Below are 14,041 nucleotides of genomic sequence, written 5' to 3'. Positions count from 1 at the left end.
TTATGAGTACTTTGTATATAAACGGCTTTCAGAATTAATGATGTAACTCATTACTAATAATTATTCCTAAAAATGTAGAAAGTAAACTAAAGTCCCATTTTAAAGGCGAGCTCTTCAGTTCCTTTCATAGGAATGTGTGGCTGGTAGGGCTTTGCATAGACCTTGCTGCTCTAGACTGACTGGCATATTGAGAGGAGTCTGATATGTGCTGTAGTGAGACACAGTCAAGATGAGGGCTCAATTGTGTCGTGGAAATAAAGGGCTGAACTAGTAAACATTGCAAGTCCTTGTGGTACCAAGCCAGTGGGGAGACAACATGAGCTTTTGAAAAAGAACCCTGAGAATTAGAGTCTAGATGAGAATAGAACCCCATTTTTTTTTGTTGTTTTTTTTTTTGGAATTTTTTTTTTTTTAGTTTTAATTTATTTTTATTTCCTTTTACATTCCATCCAGTTTCCACCCTACCCCTGGGGATTTTTTTTTAAATTTATTGTTATGTGTATGAGTCTTTGGTCTGCATATATGTCTATGTACCACGTATGTGCCTGTTTCCTACAGAGGCCTGAAGATAGTGTTGGATTCTCCCCTTGGACAGGAGTTACAGAAAGTTGTGAGCTGCCATGTGGGGGCTGGGAGTTGAGACTGGGTCTTCTGGAAGAGCAGCCAGCACTGAGCAGTGAAATAGCTTAGGAGCATACAGAAAGACAGATTTTGCAACATGAAAACACACTCTATGCGTACAAGGCAAGCACAAGTTCTGCACTTATTTTCTGCAGCAGACGAGGATTTAATCAACAGCAGCAGCAGTCTAGGTTCATTCAGCCTCACTTCTGACGATTTGGAGGCACCAGTGAGATGAGCCATGCAGGGCTTATGCTGCGCTCCATTTATTTCTGTCTCTAGAGTGTGTTTTCCAGCTTAAAGTTGTCCATGCAAAGCCTCTGTCTTGTGTTTGTTTTGTTAAATGTACTTTAATTTTTTTCTCAGAGGATTTTTTTCATCAATTTTTAAATATTTTTACTGATATAAGATTAAACTTTACATAGTTTTACAGGGCATTTTAAATTATTTTTAAAAAGTTAATGATCAGTGGTCTGAAGAGATGGCTCAGAGATTAAGAGCACTGGCTGTTCTTCTAGAGGTCCTGAGTTCAATTCCCAGCAACCATATGGTGGCTCACACCCATCTGTAATGAGATCTGGAGCCCTCTCTCCTGGTGTGCAGGCATACACTCAGGCTGAACACTTTATACATAATAAATAAATAAATACATCTTTTAAAAAAATTAATGAGCCGGGCAGTGGTGGTGCATGCCTTCAATCTTGGGAGGCGGAGACAGGTGGATTTCTGTTCAAGGCCAGCCTGGTCTACAGATCGAGTTCCAGGACAGGTACCAAAGACATGCAAAGAAATCCTGTCTCAACCCCCCCCCCCCAAAAAAAAAATAAATAAAAATAAAAAGATTGCTGTGTTCTTGAGCATGAAGTCAGGGTGTATTGATGTGGGGGTTGATACTCTGACTGTCATGAATGTTCATCTGCCACCCTCTTCTTCCTTCATTGGACTTAACAGTGATAAATTTGGTCTCTCAAAAGATCTTTCTCTTGGTACTACTGAGGAGGCAGAGGGCAAATGGTAGAAGTTATCCTTAAATGGTTGAACAAGCTGGGCAGTGTTGGCATACACTTTTAATCCCAACACTTGGGAGGCAGAGGCAGGTAAATCTCTAAATTCGAAGACAGCCTGAGATCAGAAAAAAGTGAGTTTCAGGGCAGCCAGGGCTATGCAAAGAAACCCTCTCTTGAAAGACCCCCCCCCCCAAAAAAAAAAGGTTGAACGTATATAAAACAGTCTTTCTCATTCCTCTTAGGTTTTTAGAGCAAGGAATTTGTAGATATGGTGCCCAGTGTACTTCAGCACATTCCCAGGAAGAATTAGCAGAGTGGCAGAAAAGATACGCCTCACGGTTAATAAAACTGAAGCAGCAAAATGAGAATAAACAGCTCTCAGGCAGCTACATGGAAACTTTGATTGAAAAGTGGATGAGCTCACTGTCTCCTGAGAAAGTGGTAAGAACTAACTACTCCTGTTGCTCTTGCACTGGACAGTGCTCTGCTTTCATCTTTGCTTTCTCATGTGCTCAATTGTAGCTTATTTCTAAAATCTACTAAGAACATGGGTTTTTGTTTCTTTGTTTTATTTGGTTTTTTTGAAACAGGGTTTCTCTGTGTAGCCCTGGCTGTCCCAAAACTTGCTTTGTGGACCAGGCTGGCCTTGAACTCACAGAGATCCACCCGCCTCTGTCTCCCAGTGTTGAGATTAAAGGTGTATACCACACCACCACCTGGCTGAGAACATGTTCTTAATAAAGTGGTGTTTTTAGTAGCATAAGGTGGCTTGTTTGTTAAGATGAACATTTTGAGGTATGCAGTTCCTACAGTAATGACCTTCATTAGGAAGGTTTTGATTCTCAGGTTTTGGTTGTTAATTTCCTTCTGTCTGCATTGCATGTCACTCTTATAAGAATGACTAGAAAGCAGTGTGTGAAATCCCTTGGTCATCGGTCAGCAAGCGCTGCGTCTGTGCTCATGGCTGACACTTGTGTTTCTGCCCTCAGACTGTAATGAAATCACTCTTTGCTTCCAGCTCAGCGAGTGCATAGAGGGAGTTCAGGTGGAGCACAGCCCTGACCTGTCGGTCACCGTCAACACCAAAAAATCCCACCAGACATGGACCTTTGCGCTGACCTGTAAGGTATGAACCCCATGCTAATTAAAGATTATATCAGGCTTGTTCTGTTTCTCGAAGCTTATTGAATTTTAAATGCCTATTAAGAGAGTGTTAAAAATGTTTTACTCGGAGTACATTTTATGTAGACTCTGTATTGTGCCAAAGTGAGTTTCTGTATTTCAGTCATTAAATGTCCTTTTTTCTACTTTAAAATAAGATTCATTTATCTGTATAGGACACCTTCTTATTTACTTGGTAAAGAAGTCTGACATATATTACCTTCTTAACTTGGAACATAGGATGGGGTTCATGGCTTAAAATTAAATATTTGATAATTGAATTATTTAATCTGGCAGTTCTAAGATTTTTTTCAATGAAAACCTATTTTTGTATTTTCTTTGATGAAGTCACAAATTCTGTAATAATGTGTATTTTTATTTTATTTTTGTGTTTTCTGGGCCTTGCCCATGCTAGGCATGTGTTCTACCACTGAGCTATATCCCCAGCCCTAGAGAGGGGTTTTCAATATGAGGCATTTTCTGCATTGCTTCTCATCTTAAATTATGATGGGTCACAGTTTAAGACTGGAGTAGAGTTAACCATTTCAGTGAATATATTTGGTGGAGAAGTTTTGTGTTCTTTTTAGTGGTATTTCTTCTTGGCACCATCTGCATCTTGAGATGGAATGTTCAGCTTCAGCCCTGAACCCAATCCAGTGCTCTCAGAGGTAACCGTCCTCCTTCGAAGGCTTCCTATGTGAGGCTTTGTAAGCACAGTTAGAGGTTCACCCAAGATGGCAAATTTTGCCACTGGAAAAGATGAATGTATACAGAAGGTCCAGGGAGGCTGATGACGTAGCATGCGTATGTCATTTTAGAAACTTTGCTTTAACCATTCTGTTTTGTCTTTGTTTTTCTTTTTCTACTTAAATAGCTTGTGAGCACAGTTTGTTGGACAACATAGTACCTTAGAAACATGGGGAGTAGCAGACCCTTCCGGGAATATTTTCATTGAAGAGCCCAGTTACAACTGAATTTTTACCCCCTTGTACTCAATGAATTATTTTAACTTCCTTGTAGCCTGCAAGAATGCTGTATCGGGTAGCATTGCTTTATGATGCTCATCGTCCTCATTTTAGTATCATTGCCATATCTGCCGGAGATAGTACTACCCAGGTATCACAAGAAGTCCCTGAAAACTGTCAAGAATGGATAGGAGGAAAGATGGCCCAAAATGGATTAGATCATTACGTGTATAAAGTCGGGATAGCATTTAACACAGAAATATTTGGAACTTTTCGCCAAACCATAGTTTTCGACTTTGGATTGGAGCCAGTACTCATGCAAAGAGTAATGATTGATGCAGCTTCTACAGAAGGTAATATTTAGACTTTTTTCCCCCCGATACAATGTATTAAAAGGCAAGATTAAAAGATTTGTATTGACCCCTAAATATTCCACAAATAGGGAAGGAATAAAAAGCAAAAATTCCCGTGTTATTTGACTTATTCACTGTGTCATGACCATAAAATGGGTCAGGTTGTGCCTTGGATCTCTTTGTGCAGTCATCAGGCAAATCTTACTTTGAAGTCCCCTAAAATTGCCTCATATGAGTAGGTAATTAGGTATATTTTGGTCTAGCAATTTCATGTTTAAAGAAAGATGGTTTTTAGCACAGTCAGACCTTTTCGTATTTGTTTGACTGGAATGTTTTTCAAAGGGTAATGATGTATATACCTGCAGTGTCTATTTCCATTTCCTGACTGTTCAGTTAGCTTTGCTGATGTTACTACATTATCTCTGAAGTTAAACCCTCAATATCAGTATTAAGTCAGCGTGTGCCTTCACTATTTTTAAGGAGGGCAGGGTATCTCAGCAGGATCTGTTCAGTGCCTTGGGAAGGGTCCCTGGTTTCAGCACAGGAGCACTTGCATACTTGCTGCTGTGGCTGATTTGCTTTGTATATTGCTGGTGCTGCCTGTACCTAAATTTGATGCCTAAATCTAACAGGACAGGGAAAGGGCATGCTAGCCCACTCTTCTGTGGCTCTTGGTTGGATTATAGGTGCTTTAATTTATTAAACAAATGATAAAGGATTTCATTAATGACACTGTAGTATGTGTATGAAACTTGGTACTGTGCTGACTGGAAGTAACTATAATGTGGAGGATGCTCACCCCAAGTACCAGTGTCCCACTCATTGGAACCTGGAACAGTTTTCTTTTCATGAACAGACACTAGGATACTATGATTTGGATGTGGTAACCAGGCAGTAGAACTGTTCTTTTTCTTTTTCCCCCTATAAGTTGAGGTTAATCCATCCATCCATCCATCCATCCATCCATCCATCCATCCATCCATTCATCCATTCTTCTGGGACAGACTCACGAAGTTGCCCAGGTCAACCTTGAATTCATAAGTCTGCTGCCTCAGCCTCCCCAGTACTGGAATTACAAGTGTGTGTGAGCATGACTAGCCTTCACTGTAACATTTGTACCAAGCTTTTGTCGCTAGGCCATGTCTTCTTTGTGTGTGCTATTACAGTCCAGGCTTCATTTTATCTCATTTTCTGCCTTGTTTGATCTCATTTACATTTTATTTGGTTGTATGTAATTTTGTCATTTCTCGGTAGGAACAAAAATACGTTAATTTCCATTGCCAAAGATAGATATGCCAGTAGATAAAATACAAATAAAAGCAGAGGGTATAACACATCTTTTTCTGAAGGACTGCATGGTCAATATTATAGGTATTGTGAGTACTTGGTCATGGGCAGACCTCTAGGAATGGACCTGATTGCACGGTTTCAGGTTAGGGGAGGTTGGGACTGAAGAGAGAGAAGAAAACGAACTCCCCCTTGGCACCCAGGTGGATGCTGTTCTTAGAGCAGTGCTTTAGTAGTCATGGCTTGTTTCCCCAGGAATGGTACGAATTCACACTAGTGATTGTTAAATGTCTGCAATACAAAGTTAAGGGAAGCCGGGTGGTGGTAGTATATGTCTTTAATCCCAGGCAAAGGCAGGTGGATCTCTGAGTTTAAGGCCAGTCTGGTCTACAGTGTGAGTTCCCTTGTCTCTGTGTCTCTACTGTGTAGAGGTCTTAATATCTCTGAGCTTGATGAGGAAACTTTTAAGAGAATGGAGCTGGTGTACCTTCCTTAGATGAGTGTGAGGACTATGCATAAGTGTTTAGCTCATAGTAGGCATTTAAAGGAATTATTTTCAGGCTGGTGAGATGGCTCAGTGGATGAAGGCACTCGCCACCAACAGGCTGCTTTATTGACTGCTCAGTCTGCTTTCTTATAGAAAGAGGTAGCACTACCAATCCCGGGGTAGCACCACCCATAGTGAGCTGACCTCTCCCCCCCTCCCCCCAGTATCTAATTAAGAAAATGCACTGCAAACTTACCTACAGGTCAAACGATGGAGGCAGTTTCTCATTGAGAATCCTCCTTCCCAAATGACTCTGGCTTGCATCATGTTCACATAAACTAGCAAGTACACTGTTAACAAGTTTATCCCTAAATAGTACTGGACAATAGTCTTCTTCCATGAAGTTATACACTTGACTCTACTGGGCTGTCTCCACTGACGTCCCCAGCAGCCCCTATGATTAAGAATGCTGCCCACTCTCTCCCGCATTTCTAGTGCCTCACAGGCTGTTTGTGCCCTTCAGCTGACTGCCTTCGTGTGACTCAGGGAGATTCATAATCGAGTTGTATGACAAGTGGTATTTTCCTAGCTCATTCTTAATTAATTTAGAATTAATTTAAAGGACTAAAAAATCCTTTCTTTCTTAATTAATTTAGCTTTTGAGTTGAATTAAAAACACAACTCCATAGATTTATTTTAAAAAAATTATTTGTTTATATTTTATGCATGAGTGCTCTGTCTACATGTCTACCTGCAGGCCAGAAGAGGGCACTAGATCCCATTACAGATGGTTGTGAGCCACTATGTGAGTGCTGGGAATTGAACTCAGGACCTCTGGAAGAGCAGTCAGTTCTCTTAACCCTGAGCCATCTCTCTAGTTTGATTTATTTTCTTTTTTTCCCACATTATTATTATCTCCAGTGTCCATTTATGGGTCACGAGGGAATATCTTTCTCCTTGTAGTTCTATGGTAACCTCCTAACTGCTGAACTTCGAAGAATGTTACTTCAACTGTGTTTTTCTTTTCTTAACTTTTTTTTTCTTTTGCTTTCTTGAGTATTGAGGCTTAGAAAAATAAGCTATTTACTAAAATTGTCTTTGGGTAAGCTTGAAGTTATAACTCAAATTGTGTGATAAAAGGCACCTGCAAGAGAAGGAAGTTAGCAAGCTTTCCTTGCATGCTGTATACACGGCTTCCACTGATGGGAGAGTTTGGAGATGCTGATTTGGGATTATAGTTTGGATGTCTGGAAGCAGCATATCTATGATTTAGTCTTAGGTTTGAATCTGGAAGCCTGGTGTTCATTTCTCTGCCGTGAGTCTAGCAAGACATGATAACATCACCACAAAATTTAGTCTACCTTAAAAATGATTTCCCATTGCCAAAGTTGATGGCAAACTAAGGACACTTATCTTCAATCCATGAATATTGTGTGATCAGCAAAGCAATAGAAAAAGAGGGTTTTAAAGTTTGTCTTCAAAGGTCAGTGTAGTGAATGACAGCACATGGAGACGCTGCCCTCTGCTTTCACTGTTTCAGTCTGGTTATGTGGGGAATCCCTCCACCTCAATGAGACAGGTTTTTTCAGTGTACCCCTGGCTGTCCTGGATCTCAGTCTGTAGACCAGGCTGGCCATGAACTCAGAGATCACCTGCCTCTGCCTCCTGAGTGCTGGGGTTTTAAAGGTGTGTGCCCCGCTGCCCAGCATTGGTTATGTGGGACTTTACCCCCTGCCCCTAGACAGGGTTTCTCTGTGTATCTCTGGTTGTCCTGGAACTCACTCTGTAGATCATACTGGCCTTGAACTCACAGAGATGTTCAGGCCTCTGTCTCCCTGAGTGCTGGGATTAAAGGTGTGTGCCACCACCAACGAGCTGTGGTTATGTGTTTTTAAGAAATAAGTTTGCTTTGCTTTTTACTACTTAATTTATTAAATTTGCTCTTTGACAGTTTCATACTTTTTTTTTTGAGATAGGATCTCTATGTAGCCCTAGGTGGCCTCAAATTCACAGAGATTTGCCCATTTTTGCCTTTTAGATGCTGGGATTAAAGGTGTGGACCACCACATTTGCCACTGTTTGGTGTGCAAATGCAGTATGTTTCAGCATGTGGTGTGTGTGTGGTTTCAACTTCTTGTTTTGTTTTTCAAGACAGGGTTTCTCTGTAACTTTGGAACATGTTCAGGAACTTGCTCTGTAGATAGACCAGGCTGGCCTAGAACTCACAGAGCTTTACCTGTCTCTGCCTCCTGAGTGCTGGGATCAAAGGCATGCGCCACCACTGCCTGGCAAGTTTGTTTGTTTGTTCTTTGTGTGTGTGTGTGTGTGTGTGTGTGTGTGTTTCAGCTTTTATTAGGCTCTTAAAGTGGGAGAAAATAGAGGCCAATGGTTGGCACAGGCAAAAAGGCTTCACATTGCCTCTGGGTAGCAGGTGGGAGAGGAGTATAGTGAGAGGGAAGCAGGAGTGCTAGTTGGAGCTGTGTGTGCTTGGGTTTTATTTAATGGGAACAGCCGAAACTTTGATCTTCTAAGAAAAGTGTGGTGTCTTACTTTGAAATTAGGAAACATTTTATCTTGCTTTTAGATAAATAGAACTACTTTTAATAAATGACATTTATTGAATCCTGTGGGCCACCTCTGCTTTGTTTTCCTCTCACCATCTTCTTGTGTAGTCTCCAAGCCCTATTAAAGACACTGTTTAAATTGGTTGCATTTCATATTTCAAAGCAAAGCTTTCCTTTGAATACTGTATTATATGGGTAGTAGCTTTGTGGCTGGAATGCAAGCAGGCTCTTAATATTAAACACCAGAGAGCATAAGGATAGTGGGAAGTATTTCTTGTGTCAGACTAGCTATTCTAGTTGAGTTGGTTATTTTGTAAAAGGATTTATTTTTTTCTTTTACAATTACATGTAGGTGTGCATGCCTGCATATGGGTATGCACAGATGACTAGAGGTGTCCTCAGAGGACAGAGCCATTGGTTCCATGGAGCTGGGGTTATAGACAGTGAACTGCCTAATGTGGTTGCTGGAAACTGAAATCTGGTCCTCTGGAAGAGCAGCAAGTGCTCTTAACTTCTGAGCTATCTCTGTAGCCCAGAGTTGGCTAGTTTTGGGAGTGGTAGCCTTTCTGTGGTGTTAACTATATCCTGTTAGATTTTTGCGATGCTGAGGATCCATTTCAGGCTCGTACCCATGTTAAGCAAGTGCCCTTTAGGTATAGTCCAGTTTAATTTTCCATGGATTTCTCTTAAATTTACTTACAGCTTCTGCCTACTTGCAGAATAGTGCAAGGCACCTCAGGATAGTGCCTTCTATATTGGTGTCAGGTTTGCTTGGAGATTTTTATTACAAGAGTTGGTTAATGAATAGTCTTAATTAAGCACTGTTAAACTCTCCTAAGTTGATTTGTGACTATTGTCCAAGTATGTTCATTTTTTGTCTTTCTAGTGTGTGATTCATTTTAAGCTGGTATAGGTTGAGGGGACATATATGCCGTGGCTGAAGAGCTGCCCAGCAGTCCTGGGCATTACCTAAGTCTGGTTTTAATGATCGCAGGTGCAGGAGCTACAGCTGGGGATGACAGTGACCACACTTGTAGGTGCCGGTGTGTCCAGCGTCTTATAGGACACCTTACCTTTTTCTCCATAAATGTAGGGACTCAAGAAGTAATGACCTTTAAGCACTGTAAATTAGTGAGTTATTACATAGCTAACAGTTTCTTTTTCAGGTAAGAGGACCGAGCAAGGTGTGGTGGCTCACACCTGTAATCCTAGCAATCGAGAGACTGAAGCAGGGGAATGACTGCGATTTCCAGCTATAGAGTATTGTAGAGGAAGACTTTCTCTACACAAGATAAAATCACACACACACCCCCAACCAAGAGGGAAACAAATAAAAAACACAAGGAAAGAATGAAGAACAAAGAGGCAGAAGTCTGACATAGTTCTATAAATATAAAGCTTCTCAGGAACCACCAGCCAGTCACATGCATGACCTCTTGAGGCAGGCACACCGGGATGTTTTCAGGTGCCTCCTCTCTGCTGCTACAGCTTTCCCTCCTACATAGTCATTAACAAGACACTGGGTATGGTGGCTCATTATCTGGTGCTTGGGGAGCAACTACGAGTTCTAGGTTAGCCTGGGCTACTAAGTGAGATCTTGCCCCACACCTCCAAATGAAACGGGATAAAAATTAACATGGTTTGAAAATTTTGTGATGCTACTTGCTCAAGACACTAAGAAATTCCTAAAATCAAAGTGTAAATGATGGTGCTATCTACGTAAAATGTCAGAAAATACTGCTGCTTATGCCACATCCCCAAAGTTTAAATACTTCTAGGCAGAAGTAGAGGAGTTGATTTCTGTAGATTTTAACATTTCTTCCATAGCATTCTCAGAATACCATTTTTAGTCTGTTTTTCCCAAGCACCTTAAGGAACATCGAAGCAACCAGTGACCTTTAAATGACACAAGAATGTGCGGTTTAAAGTATAGTCTAAAGCACTTAAATAAAATCTGTAATGTAATTATGAAATGTAAATTTCCCACATTACAATAGCAGTTAGACATCCTTCTATGTACTTTTTCTTTTCTTTTCTTTCTTTTTGATTTTCCAAGACAGGGTTTCTCTGTGTTTCTGACTGTTCTGGAACTCACTCTGTAGATCAGTCTGGCCTCAAACTCACAGAGATTTGCCTGCCTTTCTATCTACTCAATGCTGAGATTAAAAACATAGGCTACCAATGATCCAGTGCAGAGTAATTTTTATTTAAAATTACTTATATATGTGTGTGTGTGTGTGTGTGTGTGTATGTGTATGTATGTATGTATTTGTGTGTGTTAGTATGTCATGTGTGTTTGTACCCATCGGTGTCAGAAGAGGGTGTCAGCTGTCATGGAGCTGGTTGTGAGCCATCTATCATGTGTGCTGGAATTCAGACTCTTGCCCTGGAAAGAGTGTTAATTGCTGAGCCATCTCTCCAGCCCCTAGAGTAGTTTGAAGTGTAAATTTAATGGATAGTTCATCTTTACCGCTGTTATAATTGTACTTATGTTGCTTTCTGAGAAATACTCTTACAAAAATGCTTTCACAAGAATAAAAATTAGAACTTAGGGCCTTTATATATTTTTATTAAAAACTAGGATACCAAAAAAAAACCCAAACAAACAAAAAGATATTAAGATACTTGCCACTGATGTGAAATTTCTTTGTGAATGGCTGCATGTGTATTTATAATGCATATGTGATATTTAGAGGTTGCAGCACCAGAGCCTGGGGTGTAGTTCAGTGGTAGAATAACATTGGATTTTGGGCTTGATCTCTAACACCGCAAAATAATCAATAAATAAACAAACTTGCCAAATTACTAACTGAATGGGAGGTTGCAGTCATGCCTGTTCTGATTCAGAGACAGCTTGAGGTGACTTCCCCTGAACTCTGTCTGAACCTTTGCCTGATGAGTTAGCTAGATAACTTTCTAACTTTTGACTATGTTTTGCTTTCCTGGGCAGGCATGCTCCACCCAATAAATCTCTGATAGTGACTCTCATGTTTGCTGTTTATGGTACGACTCTATCAAAGATGCCAGAATCTGACAGTTCTGGTTTTGACACTGTGTCCTGTTTATAGTATAATTTTGCTGAGTTTTACACGGCCTTTTGGGAAGTGGCATTCAAACGACTTCCTATCACATGTTCCAAGGAGTTAGCAGTGTTTTACACCTGTATCTTCTAACAGATTGGTGCTGGTAGCAAGGTGACCTTCAAACAGCTTCTCTGTGCTTTGCCACATAAACAAAGATGGACACTTTCAGGACTTTGGGTCTTCTCTTTGTCTCATGAGAAAGGTACTAGTGGGGAGGAGAGGAAAGTAACTATTGTCCGTCACTCGGTACATTTTGTCATACAAGGAATTGGTCAGGTTTCTCCTGCAGGTCAGGGTCTCTTGGCTGAAGAGTTAGGTTCTGAATGTTTAACTGAAAATTAACTATTTGTGGCACGAGATAGCCAGTGTATAAAAGGATGTTCTTATGTGGATTCCTAACAATATTATTTTGTTAAAATGATCAAAGATGCCAGGCATGGGAAAGTACTCTCTCAATGAGTTTTGTGTTATTTTATTTTAAGGACTTTAGCTCTAGAATATGAAACTCTGTTACAAAAATAAGTACTTATTCACTTGAGAATTTAACCCCGTGTTCCTTTATAAACATGTCCCTTGTTTCCTTTAGATCTTGAGTACCTGATGCATGCAAAGCAGCAACTGGTGACCACAGCCAAGCGCTGGGATGCTTCCTCTAAGACTATCGTAGATTTTGAACCTAATGAAACTACTGATTTGGAGAAGAGCCTTCTGATCAGATACCAGATTCCTCTTTCTGCTGACCAGCTGTTTACACAGTCCGTTTTAGACAAATCATTGACCAAGGCAAACTATCAGTCACGGTTGCACGACCTGCTTTATATTGAGGAGATAGCCCAGTATAAAGAAGTCAGCAAGTAAGTTCTTTGAGAACCTTCCTCCTCCCCTCCCCTCCTCTCTTCCCTCCCCTCCTGTTCTCTTTCTCCTCCTCTCCTCCCTACTTCACTCCCCTCCTCCTTTTATTCCTCCAGTCCTCTCCCCTCCTCCCCTCCTCTCCTCCTCTTCTCTGTTCTCCTTGGTCTACCTTTAGAGTGGCATTTTTAATTTTACAGTTTAGATGTGCTTAAGTAAAGATGGGTATTAAAATAATTATTCTCCACTAACTGTTTTTATTTAACCAATTAACTAACTTAGAAACAGGGTCTTGTTATGAAGTCCTGACTGACCTAGAACTCGATATGTAGGCCAGGTTGGACTTGAACTCTCAGTAGTCCTACTTCTGCCTCTTGCATGTCAGATTGCAGGTATGAGCCAGCACCCTTGGTGCTCTGTATTCTATCTTTAATGGAAGTGCTAGTAAGAATTGTGTTTAGGAAGTCATCGGTAGTGGCTCATTTCTTTAATCCCAGCACTTGGGAGGCAGAGGTAGGTGAATCTCAGTGAGTTCGAGGCCAGCTTGGTCTACAAAGTGAGTTCCAGGAACATCCAGGGTTACAGAAAAACCTGGGCTCAAAAAAAAAAAAAAAAAACAACCCAGAAAACAAAACAAAAAACAAAAAACCCACCAGAAACAAAAACTCTAAAGAAAGAAAGAATTGTATTTAGTACATGGCTCTTTTTCACAGTACCTCACTGAATGTTTCCTCTAGGATCAACTGTGCTCACTTTTGGCGTATAAAACCAGTTCCCACTCTTGAGACACTTTGCAATGTGTGTAGGCTATTGCAAGCACTTAGAGAATATTTCTTGAATCAATGTACAAAGACAAAAATAAGCCACATATTTTGAAAGTTATAAGTTTATAAGTGCTCTGTCATCTTTTATATTTTGGCCACAGCCACATATGAAGAACTGAAAGCAAAAGATTACTTGATTAATGTAAGAGAAGTAGTCTTAAATGAAAGTGTGAATGAGTAAATCTATTGCAAAGGTCATTATTCTGAAAATAATTTTTACTCTTTAGGTAAAATAGGATGAATCTTCAAAATTGAACCTCAATGAGACATGATTACATTTTTGTAACTATTTCTCCTTTTAAATATAGTCTAACCAATATACTTTTTTGTAAGCTGTCTTATCATTAATAATAGATTCAGAATGCTCATTAGAACCATATACAAAAAACAAAGAGCAAACGAAAATGTAAAAGTACATTATGCCACTGTATTTGTTGGTTAAATGTGATAGGACCTTTCAAAGTGTCTCACATGAAATGTGTCAGGTCAGTATACTTTATTTTCGTTATTTTGGGACTTTGCCATTGCTCTTCTGGTTGTGTTCTTATCTCCCTGCTCTGTCAGGAGCAGAGTTTTGCTGTGTAGCATAGGCTGGTCTAGAACTTGTCACTCTTACCCATTTCCTCTTGAGTGCTCATATTACAGATATGTGCTGGGCCATTTATTGGTAACTGTCAAGTGCCCAGGTGTACATGTGATGTTAGAGGACTGTCTTCAGGATTTGGATCCCTCCTTCCATCTTGGTTTTGAGACAGGATTTCTCTTGTTTTGCTTCCACATTGTATACTCAAGCTTCTGGCTGATTCTCCTATCTCTTGCACTTACTGAGGTCACAGGTGT

General features: G+C 40.3%; 1 protein-coding gene across 5 annotated transcripts in view; it reads left to right on the top strand.

Moving 5' to 3' along the window:
• The window catches only part of Helz (helicase with zinc finger), a 167,127-nt gene that overhangs the window by 70,413 nt on the left and 82,673 nt on the right, over positions 1–14,041 (top strand). For all 5 annotated transcript variants that reach the window (XM_085695975.2, XM_085695973.2, XM_048446061.3 and 2 more), the window contains 4 exons: positions 1,871–2,069; positions 2,647–2,754; positions 3,810–4,107; positions 12,115–12,382. In XM_085695975.2, coding sequence (XP_085552101.2) covers positions 1,871–2,069; positions 2,647–2,754; positions 3,810–4,107; positions 12,115–12,382 — 873 coding nt within the window. The remainder of the gene's footprint in view (positions 1–1,870; positions 2,070–2,646; positions 2,755–3,809; positions 4,108–12,114; positions 12,383–14,041) is intronic.

This window comes from Myodes glareolus, chromosome 9 (genome assembly GCF_982192425.1).
Source record: "Myodes glareolus chromosome 9, mMyoGla1.1, whole genome shotgun sequence".
Taxonomy (NCBI): Eukaryota; Metazoa; Chordata; class Mammalia; order Rodentia; family Cricetidae; genus Myodes; species Myodes glareolus.
Note: the sequence above shows the minus strand (reverse complement) of the source record. Positions and strands in the feature narration are given on the sequence as shown.